At 39.3% G+C, this 16002-nt stretch overlaps 1 protein-coding gene across 1 annotated transcript in view; it reads right to left on the reverse strand.

Moving 5' to 3' along the window:
- The window catches only part of HAS2 (hyaluronan synthase 2), a 40250-nt gene that overhangs the window by 11498 nt on the left and 12750 nt on the right, over positions 1-16002 (reverse strand). Inside the window, exon 3 of the mRNA XM_005688873.3 lies at positions 4348-4974. Coding sequence (XP_005688930.1) covers positions 4348-4974 — 627 coding nt within the window. The remainder of the gene's footprint in view (positions 1-4347; positions 4975-16002) is intronic.

Below are 16002 nucleotides of genomic sequence, written 5' to 3' on the forward strand. Positions count from 1 at the left end.
ATCAAATGTTATATTCTGTCAATTTTCATTATCCATGGTAGTTATGCACTACAAAGTTTCCATGAACAATGAATTAGCATACATCAGGAAATTGCTTCCAGCAGAAGTACAGAAGAGTTAGTTAGGTTCCTCAAAGCCTCTGGTCACAACAGTTTTGCCTAGTGATCAATACCTAAACTTGTTTTATTTGTGTTTATTTGGGTCACCTTATTTAATATATATTGCTGGTTCGTTCACATTGAACTCATGTCCAACAGCACCGTAACTCAGTTCACGGTCTTAGTTTCCCGGCCAGAGACTGAGCTTGCACACTTGGTGGTGGAAAATGAGAGTCCTAACCACTGGCCTGCCAGGGCATTCTGGTTAACAGCCTTTGTTCAGAACACTAGACAGCTCTTCACTTCAGGACCATTTAAATAGCTACATCGCCAACAAAAAGCACAGAAATATGAAAAGCATGTTAGTAAAGAGACTAAAGAAGTTGCTTGTTTACAGTATAAAAGTTGAAACAAAAAGGCTAAGCATAATCTTGTTTGACCTCAGTTGGAAATATTTACATCAGGTGACTCTTTTTTTTTTGCCACTTTGAGCATGTCTGTAAACAATCACAAAAGCACTGCAACTATTGATCTTGGGGTAATAAATACATTTTTATTCATTAGGCTAATTTGCAAACACCAAATCCATGAACAATTAGGGTCAACTCTACTATCAGGAATGATTTAATCTTCCTATTCTCCTTCTCAAAGGAATGTTGGATAGCAAGGGTATTGCCAAATTAAATTAATAATAAAATTGCTTCCTATAATCTTCCCTTTGGGAAAATGCTCATACTTATTGTATTTTTTTAAACTGGGAAATTTTTAATAGAGACATCAGATGATACTTTTTTTTTTTTTCTTTCCTTTGTCACATTGGTAACTACTTATGTGGTTATATCCATGTTCAGTGAAAAGAGAGATGATTATCAAATCAAGATGTCAAAAGATACTTTAAAAGTGTCCTGATTTTTTCAGTAAATACAAAAGGCAAGTGTGATATAATCTCAAAATTGTTTTTAAAATAAGGAAAAATAGAAAAGTATATGCTGAAAGATATTAAATTTGATAATCTATACATGGGTCAGGTATTTGCTTCAGATTATTTTTCTTTTTCATTGAAGTATATAACTTATCTACAATGTTTCAGGTATACCACAAAGTGATTCAGTTATAAATATATACCTATGTATTCTTTCCAGGTTCTTTTCTATTATAGATTATTATAACATGTTGAATATAGTTCCCTATGCTATACAGTAGGTCTTTATTATCTTTTATATATAGTAGGTTATCTGTTCATCCCAAATTCCTAATTTCTCTCTCCCACCTCTGTTGCAGATGATTTTAGTTTTGCTTTTTGCACTTTTCTACATCTTTGAAAGTTTTTCCAGAAAATACATTGATTGAAAATTAAGAAAATCTTCCTTATTCTCCTTTTTTCTCATTCCCTATACCTTATTTTCTCTGTTATTTTTCTTCTGCTGCTTTTCTATCTTCTCATCTCTGGAAGCAGCCACTAGCATCACAGATGAATTTCCTACCACGCTTGTCTTAGACTACAGCTTCCCTAAAAATTCCACGTTGGCACTTATTATTTGAGATATAAAGAGGTGATAACTAATAAAGCCTTGTTCTGAAAGAGATCAGAGGGAGCTAACCCAGAAAGCTCAGAAGTACAGGTAGAAAGGTTAACCTTGAGATAGGGAGTGAGGCTGGGGACACTTGAAATTGTAAGCAGAAGACAGTCAGGTCTTGACAGGCTTCAGAGCCCATGCCTTTGCCGTTCTCTTTTGTAGGAGGCAAAATCATCTGTTTGTAGTTAAGCAGGGAGGAGTTTGGGTAAGGCCCTGGGAGAGTGACGGAGATATGAAATAACAGACACAAGAGGAATAAGCAAGACATCTATTCAAGATCAAGTGAAAAGAGTGCTGATGAGTGCCGAGGATCCAGCTGCAACTGGAAGCCAGTCATTTTGGCCATCTCTCTGCACACTTAAGCAGTGTTCTCCAGCCAGGTTAGCAAGTATGAGCAGATGGTCAGTTTCTTCCCCTAGTCCCCATTCTCTCTCGTGTATTAGCACCTGAACGCTGCTTCCTTCCCTTCCTAACCAACTTGAACTCCACATCCAAGTACTTGGAATGCTCAGGAGCCAAAAACCTCAACTCCCTCCCCGTTGGTCTTCTGCTCTGCAATTCTTGGACCCTGGGTCAGTCATAAGAAAGGATAAGAATACTATATTAGAGTGACTTTCACACAATTTCTGTTTTTATAGGGCACAGATGGTTAAAATAGCAAGGGATCTGATGAAGCATGGCAAGAGAGTTTACTGGTTTCAGAATTCCAAAAGATTTTTTACCTTCCTTTGAGTGTTCTGAATGGACCATAAGGCTCAGGAGGATTCAGGGTCCAGTTAACAGCTGTTGGTAGGGTCAGTCTACCTGGACACATCATGCTGATGGAAGGAAAGTTCTCAAGCCTGATTAGGGCACCAGCAAAAAGTCTATTCTAACATTTTAAATTTTGTATTATTTTTTCTTGGACAGGCCCAAGTCAAGTTGCCAAGGATACAAACAAAATTCCAAACAAAATGATGGGAGAAGGGGCTTTGGGAGAAGCTGGTTAAAAAAAGAAGAAAAACTACACAATGACGTGTTGATTAGAAAGGACAAACGTAAATTGTTTTAACTAGAATTAAAGGCAAAACATCAAAACAGATGTTTTCTCATTTTAGGGCCAGAGCTTCATTCTTCATATCTTCTGTAAAGTCCCTAGCCATCCTTTACTGTAAAAGTTTTATCTTATCCTCTCATCTGGTCACGTATGTAAAATGTCGAGTTAACTAAATCAGCCTTATTTGCAAAAGTTTTAGAAAATAGGAGACACTTGGGGGTTGAAATCAACTCCCTAGAAGAGAGATTTACACAGACGGTATAAACTCAAGAAATGTTTCAAATTATTCAACTATTAGTGAAATTAACAACTGACATGTTAATTAGCAATTGAAATTACTACAATCTGCATAAGGACTACATAATATTATCAAAGCATTTGCTGTTAATAGAGTATTCTTTTTTATATGATTAACAGCAAATGCTTTAATAGTATGAACAATGCCATTATCAGCAACTTTGGCTAAGCCCCTTTGGATTCATAATTTGAAATAATTATCTGAAATCCTTTGAGAGATTGCTATCTTCTAACCAGGTAACCGAGATTTGGGAGGTGGTCCTGCTCAAGGTCAACCAGCTACTAATAAATGGGACTAGAATCTCAGTTGACTGAACTGAGTCCAGTGCTCATTCCCGACCCATTACTCAGAGACCCAGTGGGCATTACTCTGTGTTGATAAATAGCCCTAAAATGGATCTTCCAAAAGCAAGGGTTTCATGTTTAAGAGAAGAGGAAGAGTGTCAAATATATATCTGAAGTCAGAGAATTTCTCCCTTCTCAGTATCATTGTGACCAAAGTCTAACTTAAATATCTGCAGAAAATTACAATTAGAAAACTCACAGGAGCCCTGCTAACGTTCTAAAGAAGCAAGCTTCGGTGAGAACTAGAAGAGAAAAAACCCTAGAGTTAGCAGTCAGGAAATTAATAAAGAGACACAGCCTGTCTAATTTTCATGCAAGCAAACACCATCACAAACACTTTCAAAGGTCAAGTTGCAAGGAGTGAGGTAATGCTGTTTGGGGAGTGAAATAAACATGACTTAGATTTTGTTCTGAGAAGGTTGGGTTGGTTTTTTTTTTTTTGGTCTTGTTTTTGTTTTCCATTTCCCCCTTTCTTTTCTTTTTCTTGGTGTCTTACTTTTGAATTTCTATACTTTCCAATTAAAATTTGGAAAGTATTGCCCCGACTTTGCCTAGCCTCTGTGAAAAATATTTTATAGCCTTCTTTTGGTCCTGCAGATTTTCTCCAGCTCCTTCTGCTGGGGCACACACTATTTTCTTACATCGCTGGAGAGTTTAAGAGTGTGGAAAATGATGTTGGAATTGATTTGGCAGAACCAAGGCGGAAGAGAAGGTAAGGGAGGGGAAGGGAGGGGAGGGTCTCCTGTTCAAAATAATCTTTACTTGCAACGAATCACATTGCATGAAGTAAGCGTTTTCATAGATAGTTTTAACCTTTTTACAATATTTTTTTTTCTCTCTTTCAGAATGGTCTTTCAACAGTCATGCTGTTTTCAGATGAACTGAAAGAAGTACTGTGTCCAGAAGGGACAAAGATGGGCTATAGCATGACTGGAGAGATACAAAAGATGCTTTATTTAAATGTATGTTTGTCCTGGCAGATGTGGAGACCTACCTGTACATAATCCACACTTCGCCCCAGTGCTCTGAAGGCCGTGTACATGACTTCTCTTTTTCCACCCCATTTTTGCATGATGCAAATACTCTTGTTGGACAAGACCAACTGGGTGACATGCTGTGAGCTTTCTTTGTGTGACTCATCCGTCTCTCCAGGACCCTTCACATGGTAGTTGTTCTTCCAGATATAAGTGGCTGACTTGTCCCTGCCCATGACTTCACTGAAGATGTCCATCATGTAAAGGTCATCTTCCGAGTTTCCATCTATGACCATGACAACTTTAATTCCGGGGTAGGTTAGCCTTTTCACAGATTGCAAACATTTCCGCAAATAGTCTGGATCTTCTTGATATGCAGCAATGCAAAGAGCAACAGTTTTGTTCAACTTAATGGGGGTTTCTAGAGATTTTTTCATTTTCCGGTGCTCCAAAAAGGCAAACAGGCTTTGGATGATGAGGTGTGATGCTAAAAAGGCACCATACAGTCCAAAAGAGAAATAGTAATTATCTGTTTGGATAAATTGGTAGCCAACGATATAAGCAGCTGTGATTCCAAGGAGGAGAGAGACTCCAAAAAGTGTGGTTCCAATTATTCTCAGGATACATAGAAATCTCTCACAATGCATCTGTAAAAATAACCACATGATACACTTGGTTAACCACTCTTGTCCCACACTTCTTTACATACAGGGTACCACAGGGAGCACACTGGTTCCAAGTGCTCTGACCCTGAGTTTCTCACTTAACTAGTTCAGTGATTTTCTGCATCTCAGTTTGGCATCTCATTGGCAAAAGAGATAAGAATGTCCTTTTGGGGACTTCCCTCGTGGTCCAGTGGCTAAGGAGGCTCTGCATTCCCAATGCAAGGCACCCAGGTTCGATCCCTGGTTGGGGAACTGATCCCACATGCCACAATTAAAACTCGATACAGCCAAATAAATGATCTGGAAAAATAAGTGTTGAAGAAAAAAAAAAAAGAATGTCCTTTTGGCATACCTCAGAGGATTCTTTCAAACATCATATGAGATGGTAGTGCATTGTACCATTGAAAACTATAATGTATGAAACAAATATATGGATGCATCATTTTTAGTACATTAGATCATTTACCTAAGGATGTACTCTGTGTGTGTAGTCATAGCTAAGCATAACACCTAATATTTTTAGTGAGCAAGGCACTCTTGCACCATCATATTCCTTCACTCATAATACTGACCAGTGAAAGTTCAAAATTCATAGGCCTTGCTCAATTTCTTATGTATCACTTTATCTCAGCTCTGATGCAAATCCCTCAGCTCACATCTTTCCCATGCAGCTAGCTGAGGTTGAACATAAAAATACATGGATTCTACCGTTCTAGCTCTTCCATCAGTTTGCGTGACTTTGAGCCAGTCATTTTTCCTCTCTCGGCTTCAGTCTTGAAAAATCTGTTAGGGATTTCCCTGCTGGTCCACTGGCTGAGACTCTGCACTCCCAATGCAAGGGGGCAAAGTTTGATCCCTGGTGGGGGTACTAAATGCTGCAACTAAGATCAAAGATCCCACACTCCACAACTATAGCCAAATAAATAAATATAAAGAATAAAATGTTTAAAAATTTAAATCTGTAAAATATAGGCATTTAGACTGGATTATCTCCCAAGTCTCTGTTGCCATTAAAACTTCCTTATGCATAGATATCCTACACAGACATTTATCAAAGCTTCTGAAATTCCAAATTTCAGTCCTTTGTTTATATGACTGTCTCCTTCATCCATCATCCACACCAGCCAGTTAGAACCTGGTAATCAGGAACTTTACCGAAACACAGCAAGGACACAATAAATGTTTGCAGAAATAAGTTATTAAAGAAGAAATAGCATCATGCTTAATTCAACAGGTAAATTTTCTGTTGTCTGAAGAACTTTAACAACGTAGACTTTAAAAACACATTTCAGTTCTTAATAATATCCAGTTTTGTACTCCTCCCCTGTTTACGAATATCCTGAAATATTTTGAATGTGAGTATAAGAGGATCATACATTTTGTATTCCTCAAAGCATCTCCGATTATGACCACAGACGAGGTGCTTGGTCTTGTTTCCTGGATCCTATTCCTATACATGCCACAAACAATTCTCTGGACACCTGCCGGGTGTCCAACAAATAAATCAATGTTGGCATCATATGCCTGCAGTATCAGATTCCACAGGTTCCATCCTATGAGACTGGCCCCTCACAGACCCACATTCAGATGTCAGTTGCAAGCCCAAGTTGTCACCTGCAATTATGACAAACTGGTTAAAACTCATAGGATTATGAGCTCTTCTCTTGAGTTCAATTGATTTGCTAGAAGGACTCACAGAATCAGGAAACATGTTTATACATCAGATTACTGATTTAATATAAAAAGATATAATTTAGAAATAGGCAGATGGAAGAGATGCACAGGGCAAGGTATGGGGAAAGTTCCATGCATCACTCTCCCCAAATTGCCACATGTCTGTTAACCCACAAGCTAGCTAAACCCTCTTCTTTGGGGTTTTATGGAGAATTCATTACATAGAATGATTACTTATATCATTGACCACTGGCAATTAAACTCCATCTCTAGCTTGTTTCCCCTCCCCACTTATCTGGGCAAGAAAAATGGAAGTTATTCCAAAAGTCATCGCATGAACCTAACAAAAGACATCTCTAAATCTGTAGGAAGAAGTGCCAAGCATCTTAAGAGCCTCAGGCCAAAGACCAAGTCTATATTTATCAGAATTAATCACAATATCATAGGTTTCCCCCTGAAGTCTTTCTTTTTTCCTCCCCTTCCAATAATGAACTCTAATGAGCGATAGAATTTGTGTGACCTTCAATCATTTACACGAACTTCAGGGGTTTTGTCATATTTGCATATAATTAATATTTAACCTTTCCCTTTAGTTCAGCTGGTTTTTGAAAAAGTTAAGTAAATTTATTTCAAAAGTACCTTGGGTTAAGTAATTACCTCTGAAAAAATCTCTTCCTGGATATATTATTTATATTTTCCTATTCCACATTAAGACTTAAAATTGAGTGTTGACACAAAATCTGTTAACATCTTGGTTGTTACTAGTTGTGTGGCCATCACATCACTCAACTCTAAGTGATACCATTTACATTCTAGGCCCTGTGGTCATCACTGAGGTGGTCCTGAGTGCATTATGCTTTAGGGTAACTTACTGTGACTGCTCACCAACTGTATTTCCACTCCTGAGCAGACTGCTTAATGTGGCCATGGCATTCCAGTCTTTGGAATTCTGAAATGTGCCATTTCCAGCAGGGCTTTTAAGGGATAGAGTGGGCGTGCTGCAATATCTCTTTTTCCCTCCACAATCTTGATGTACATATTAACAGGTCCTTGGAGAGTGCAAACCCAAGGATAGAAGGAGCTTGGTCCTTGAACTGCCACATGGAAGGAAATCAGTCACTGATGCCATCAATCAGGAATAACTGCCTTGGATTCACGTTAACAAGAAATAATTTCTGAGTTTGTGTTTGTGTGCCTGTTACGAATATTGGCTTTAGTGTCTCTAGTTCATTACAATTCAAGCAATGCACAGCAGACTGGAGACCAGGCTTTGAGCTTGTAGACATTATTTTCCTTTGCTAAACTGGAGATGATACTTGTCAAGGACCCTTCACAGGACAACAATCAGGAACAAAATCAAAGTGTTACAATTTAAAATATCCACTAACATGGAAGCTAGAAATAAAAAACCAAACGTGCATTCCACTTTTGGCACTTATATAGGACACCATAATATGTAACATGTGGGCCTGGTAAAGGTAATCATGGCACAGATGGAAAGTGCAAGCTGCTGGACAATGGTGAAATGCTGAGTTTTCAGAGCACAGCATCCCTTGTTAATTGAAACCACTGGCCGGATGCGGAAAACTCCCCAAAGTGTACATTAACCAATGGCGAAGGTGCTGGGAGCGCCAGACCAGGAACTTGGCTTTTCCAAGACATGAGTCATTCTCACGAGAGTGAAAAATTTCAAGGGGACGAAAACACTCTGCCTGGGAGAAGCTCAGAAGTGTGTTCTGCTTGTGTTTCAAATCACGACAGCCAGCAAAAGAACTGCCTGCCATTCTTTTCCATTATTCACATTTTCCTTGCTTTTATCAGCACATGTAGACACAGAGCGTGTTCACATAGCATCTGCTGGCAGCTGCTGTAGTGGGAACACCCTCTTACATCATAGGAGTCCACAGAATGTCCTTCTGCAGCCTGGGAAAAGTTGCTAGTAAACTGCAGCAGTAGAATCTATTTCTGGGAAGTCTGGGTTGCTGCCTAGTTTGACACAAGCAGCATCTCGGTGCAGCCCAAAGGGTTAAAAGGCATACTTAGAGCCAGCTGCACTGAGGGAATAGATTGATCTCAGGAACTGACACACAGGATGTGTTTCTTTATAATTTCAGAGATATGGGCACCATATGTGTGAGACTTTCTGAGACAATCCCCAATTCAAACACTCCGTTTCATAAGCAAACCCTCCTTGTCAGGCACATAGTTTATTGCTAAACTGGAAAATACGGTTAGTTTCATCCTCGATCATTTACTTAGAAACCTGCCTCCCCAAGTTATTGAAAATATAAAACTTGGTTTTGCCCATTATTAGACTTTATTGATTTTTAAGTTGCTGCACAGAATTCTGGGCCAAACCAAATGTTAAAAAACAGTTTGGTGCACCATAATGTACACTCCAAGTCAACAGATTATATGTGTGTGCATATATATATACAATGTGTATCTGTATGTGTTAGTTATCTGTCACTCAGTCGTGTCTGACTCTTTTGTGACCCCCTGGACTGTAGCCCACCAGGTTTCTCTATCCATAGAATTCTCCAGACAAGAATACTGGAGTGGGTTGCATTTCTATCTCCAGGCGATCTTCCTGACCCAAGGATCAAACCCAGGTCTCCTACATTGCAGATGGATTCTTTACCATCTGAGTCACATATATATATATATATATACACAAATAATACATATTTATATACATAAATAATTATCTTCACTAATGTCCCCCAAGGACACAAAATATTGTTGGACTTACAGTTGGTATTCAGAAAATATTTGAATGATAGACATAACTTTATTCATAAATATCATTAGCATCATTGTAACATCAATGATTTTTAATTCATCATTTCTAAGCTCCAGGCATAGAGTCAAGTTTTGTTTTCTTGAATAGCGAACAATCCTACTTAATTTTAACAGTAAATATAAAATACTGTTAATCTCATGTTACAAATCACACATACATATGATGAGGCAGCCAAGACTGAATGTTTAAGTAACTTGCCCCAAATCACAAAACTTGCCCAATTCACACAGTGGCATAATTTCAGTGAATATTGGCTGAATAGATTTGAACTTTCATGAAAAATTAGGTGGTGTTCTTTTGTTTCTGGTTAATATGCGTGTTGTGTTAAGGAAAGATTTAAAAAGAACTTGAAAACCGTTTTCCAGCTGTAATAGAAAAATGAGTATTGATATGCACTCAGGAACAGATACAACAGCCAATTCCCAGAGATTTCTAGGCTCATATATTTTCCTACATGGCTACAACCAAAGGAACCTGGAAAGATGTGGTGCCAAAGGGAATTGGCTGGTGGTTCCATTTAGGCAACAGCAGTGCTGTTCTTAATGCTAACAGTCAAACTCCTGTTTTACTCTAACAAAGGCAAAGACAGAAGAAGGCCCTACGCTCTGCCAGTCTGCACTGATTACTTGAGTCTAAATGGATTTTTCACTTGTTTAAAATGTATTTATTGAATACCTACTTTGTGCTAAACCTGTTTTTTGGATACAGGAATACACAGTTGATTGCGACACACAAGTGTATACAGCTATGGGTGCATGCTAAGTCACTTTAGTCATATCTGACTATTTGCAACCTCATGGACTGTAGCCCACCAGGCTCCTCTGTCCATGGGAATCTCCAGGCAAGAATACTAGGGTAGATTGCCATTTCCTCCTCCAAGGGATCTTCCCATCCCAGGGATAGAATCTGAGTCTCCTGCGGCTCCTGCGTTGCAGGTAGATTCTTTACCACTGAGCCACCAGGAAAGTCCATCTATAGCCACAGTGTGTACTTAGTGCTACTTAGAAACTCAAGGGGAGACAGGGCCATAGGTCCCATCTGTAGAGCAGATATAAACCTTGCCGTTTGCTCATAGACCCCAAGTGGGACTCCGTAGGTCACTGGGCTGCACTGGGCACCATTCCTTCCCTTTGACTTTCCTCTATTAACCAGAGAGCAAACGGTGGATGAGAGAGAATAACAACTGCTCTCATTGCCCTAGTGCAGTGGTGAGAACTAAGTTCCCACAGCTTTCATTATGGGGGCTTCCATTTTGGATCAGGGAGAAGCTAAAGTGAACTCTAATGAGTCAAGTCAGGGAAAGGCTGTGGACATTAATTAGGCCAAGTGACACCTCTTCTGAGAGGTCCTAGCTTACTGCTCCTTCTAAAGTAACTCCTGCAGTAAATCAACTCTACTCCAGCAACAAAATTTAAAAAGGAAAATATAAAAGGAAATATTAAAAATAAATGAAAATAAAGTAGCTCCTCCTCCCTGACATCTCGTCACTGCCTGTCACCATCTCCTTTTACCCTGCATGATTTTCTATTTTTTTAATTAGTGTTTATTGGAGTATTGTTGTTTTACAATGCTGTATTGGCTTCTACTGTACAGCAAAGTGAGTCAGCTACGCATATCCATATATCCCGTCTTTGGGGGATTTCCTTCCTGTTTAGGTCACCACAGAGCACTGAGTGAAATTCGCTGTGCTATACTGTAGGCTCTCATTAGTTATCTATTTTATATATAGTATCAATAGTGCACATATGTAAATCCCAATCTCAATTCATCTCACCTAACCCCTGCTCCCGACTCTGCTTAATTTTCTGTTACACTAAGAACACTCCTGACTATAGGGACTTGTTTATCTCAATCAACTGTATATGCCTGTGCTATACAACAGGGTGGTTGTGGTTTAGTTTCTAAGTCATGGCTGATTCTTTGAAATCCCATGGGCTGTAGCCCACCAAGCTCCCCTGTTCATGGGATTTCCCAAGCAAGAATACTGCAGTGGGTTGCCATTTCCTTGTCCAGGGGATCTTCCCGACCCAGGGATGGAACCCAAGTCTCGGGGCTCCCGCATTGGTAAGCAGAGTCTTTAACCACTGTACCACCTGTGTTGAGTGTTAGTTGCTCAATTGTGTCTTTGCGACCCTATGAACTGTAGCCTGCCAGGCTCCTCTGTCCATAGAATTCTCCAGGCAAGAATACTGGAGTGGGTTGCCATTCCCTTCTCCAGGGGATCTTTCTAACCCAGGGATTGAACGCAGGTCTCCTGAATTACAGGCTGATTCTTTACTGTCTGAACTACCAGGGAAGCTCTTAGAAGCCCACAAAACAGGGTATGCACTCAATAAATACATTTTAAATAAGTGAATATTCATTTAGTTTCAAGTAGTCAGTATAGCCTGACAGAGCACAGGGCCTTACTCTGTCTTTGCTGCAGAGGCAGTGAATATGCTGAGCCCTCAGGGTATCCTTCATCCAGAAGATTTTTCGCTCTTTTAAAACCAGTTCTGTAATTTCTTGCCCAGCTATTTAAAGGTTGGGAGGCAAGGGTGGGGAGTATCCAACCAGCTCTAGAAGACCTCTGGATAAAAAAGTTCGAAAAGGCAAATGATCCTGAAGTTGTAAATTGCAGTCTGAGCAAGCTGATGAATTTGGGGGTCAAGTTTGGGGTATAAGGGATAATGAGGTCATCTTTTTTCCATTTGAACTCTAAGTAGTTTTCCACTTAACCTCTATTGTAAGTAGTCTTACAATATTTATTGTCCATTAATCTACACACTGCTTTGTGTCTTGATGCTAATGATCGTGAATGAGCATATGTGTGTGTGTGTGTGCACACCCATATACATTGGCCTCTGGAATCACACCGAGTTGGAATAGACTCGCAACTGTCTTTCAGTGGTTTCTTTTAAAGGTTGGGTAGCCTTGAACAAGTTACATAATACTTGCCATCTTCACTTTCTTCATCTATACTAAGTCGCTTCAGTTGTGTCTCACGCTTTGCAGCCTATGGACTATAACCTGCCAGGTTCCTCTGTGCATAGGAATTTCCAGTGGAAATTGGAGTGGGTTGCCATTAGCTTGTCCAGGGCATCTTCCCAACACAGGGATCAAATCCACGTCTTACATCTCCTGTAATTGGCAGGTGAGTTCTTTACCACCAACACCAGCTGGGAAACACTTCTTCATCTTTAAAATGGAGCTAATCATAGTGACTTCACCTAATTATGAGATTAAAAGATGGATCTCATTTCAATACCTGAAAGGAAACTATCAAGTTAGAGCTCAGTGTTGTTAGCTCTCTGTGGGTTACTACCCTACTAGTAATCACCTACTCAACCTGACTCTCCGTCTCTTTTAAGTTGTTGTTTGTTAGTTAACAAGGGATAATTTTGACATAGTGGAAAGGATAGCAGGACGGGAAGAAATGGATTCAAGTCCAAGCTCCCTCTGCCTCATATTAGCTATTCAACAAACCACTTGAGGGTTCTATGAATGAGCCATGTGTCCTTGGACAATTGATACCTCTGAACTTAAAAATGTTTAGTGGGATAGATAACTTTATTCATTTTAATGACTTTAACCCACAGCTGCCCACAGCTGAGTGTCTAGAAGGATGGATATAGGTTGTACTGTAGGTAGTCTCCTCAACATAGTCACCTGAACAAGGATGAATATTAAGTGTAAATTCCTTTTGGTCTCTACTTTCTGAGCCTCATTTCCTCATCTGCAAGATGGGAATGATAACTTTTGGCAGGATTACTGGTAAGGAATATGTATATTTATTATAGAGTCAATGGAATATTAATGGCATTAGTATCTTAACACATAGGAACATAATTCAAGTTGTAAAGTGACTTGCACTTTCTATTTCTACAAGGTACTGAGTTTTGCTTAGGATCTCAATACAAAGGGTTATAAGGCACATTTAGAACCAGCTTTACTGAGGGAAATAGACTGACCTCAGGGACTGACACAAAGGATGCATCATTATAGTTCAAAATATAATAAAGACAGACCAGGTCAATGTCCCTTCACTTACAGCTGATATTTAAACAAACACACAGAAGCACAAAGGACAAGAGGAGATATATTTTTTAATATGGTTAGTGAATGCATGACTCAAGGTCACATCTAATAGCAGAAAAGATTTTAGAACATAGGTTTTCCTTACTCTTTAATGTGTGGGAGGAGGAAGAAATAGATCAAGTCATATGTAGAATGACTAGAGTTAGAAATACTAACTCAGGTAGGTGACACTAGCAAGACATCTGGAAATGTATTTCTTTGTAACAAGACATATTCTGCTTTTGGCCGTTTGCCTGCAAATGGTGGATTAGAAAGGATGGTCAACAAAAGGCTAAAAAGCAGTGGTTCCCAAATATTGATGTATATCCAATTCCCAGGGAATCTGTAAAAATTACAGAAGTGTGGCTCCCGCAACATTCTGAGTTAATTGGCATGGGGTGCTACAAGGGTGTCAGGAGTTTCTAAATCTCCTTAAGTAACACTAATTGCAACAAAGTTTGGTAATCATTAGGTTAAAGTCTAAGAAAACTTTCACGACCTCATTTGGACAGATACACATCCCTCAGGTGCATTGCCTCTGCTACTGTCCTCAGCTAGAAACCCTAAGAGAAGTACCGAGATGACGCCTCCCAGGAGTCTTCACATTAGAGCACCTGACCCACCCCTTCCTTCTCCCCTTCTGACCTGCTCTTCCTCTCTGGTTTTGAAGTTGACCTTTGTCTTTACCAGTACCACTGCACTTCTTCTAGCAGAGACCCTGGAGCTAATTCTGCAGGGGTTTAGCAAAACACCTTTCAAAGACCTTGTCATCTGAGCTGTCTCTGGATCCAGAACTTTAGGTTTCAGATTTCTCTTCTTTTGTACCAAGTTGATCAATGGCTTCCTAAGATGCCCATTCTCCCAATTGTCTATTTGTTCCCGAATAGGCAATGGCACCCCACTCCAGTACTCTTGTCTGGAAAACCCCATGGATGGAGGAGCCTGGTGGGCTACAGTCTATGGGGTCACTAAGAGTCAGACACAACTGAGCGACTTCACTTTCACTTTTCACTTTCATGCATTGGAGAAGGAAATGGCAACCCACTCCAGTGTTCTTGCCTGGAGAATCCCAGGGACAGGGGAGCCTGGTCGTCTGCCGTCTATGGGGTCGCACAGAGTGGGACACGACTGAAGTGACTGAGCAGCAGCAGCAGCAGCAGCAAGCTTCATCCTAAAATTCACTGTGGCAAAGGGGGGAAATTACACAAAGACCTGACATGAAATCCTCACTCCTATGTGGCCACATATACCAGTGTCAAATCCTTACGTGAAATCTTTCCTGATCTCTCTCGATCAGATGTGATTTCTCCTCAGTTTGAACCCTCATAAAACTTTACTAGTCCAACTGTAGTATAGTCCAGCTCAAGGGTGTTCCATTCAAGAAATCTTGGATTAAATTCCACTCACTCTCTTTAGTAACCCTGTGATTTTGAGTGGGTTACTTTACTTTTCTGAGGCAAAGTTTTTTTTCCATAAAGTTTTCTTGTTGGGGGGCATGGCAGGGCACTAGATACAATTCATATCAAATATCTACCTCGATGCCTGATACATATTAAACAGGTGATAAATAGTAGCTATTATTTTACTTTTTTATGGGCCAGACTGCATTTTACCTTACACTGTGGTTATTTAAAAACTTCTTTGACTATGCTTTTCCTATGAAGCATTCCATTTAGATGTGTACTACATCTTGTTCATTTTAAAAATAAATTGCAGTACAGTTGTATGCTTCTAAGAGACATTCATACTTAAATATTTTACATTTAAATTGAAGAAAAATTTAAGAGTGTGAAGTTATATTTACTTTGACTCAATGACATTTTTCTAGGTTGTGAACACAGCAGTATATTATGAACTCCACATAGATAACATTCAAAATATTATTGAATTTAAGATATATGCAGTGGGATAATACTGTCTATGCAGACTACTGCTACAGAGGAAAGGATTAAAACCAAGTTGGGGGTGATGAAACTGATTTTTCTGCAGGGAGCTGTCCCCCCATTCAGTGTCATACAAGCTGCCACAGGTTCTGTCCTTACAGCCTGTTAGTGGAGCACAGCCTGGATGAGCATGGGTAAAAACAGAACCTTGTAAAAGGACTGTGGGGCTTATGCTCTATTCTCCAATTACATTAACTTATAGCTCCCACATTATATAAAAGCCAAGAAGTTAATAATATGCTACTTGTTCTTAGATTAAAAATACAACTGTGTAATAAAACTTTGCTAAACGGTCTCTCCCAGTGATCCATAAATAAGTCCTTTCCTCATAGAAAATAAATGAATCAGTGGAAGGTATGAATTTAACAATTCAAGAAATATTTCTTAAAACAATCTCAGTTGGTAAGGAATCCATGTGTGAAAAAAGAAAGTTGAAATTCAATATTTTGGGACTATTCCACAGACTTAACAACAATGATTAGTTTCGATATGACTTACTTTCTAGTAAGTCTGTTACCCATTCGTTGCACAATT

This window comes from Capra hircus, chromosome 14 (assembly GCF_001704415.2).
Source record: "Capra hircus breed San Clemente chromosome 14, ASM170441v1, whole genome shotgun sequence".
Taxonomy (NCBI): Eukaryota; Metazoa; Chordata; class Mammalia; order Artiodactyla; family Bovidae; genus Capra; species Capra hircus.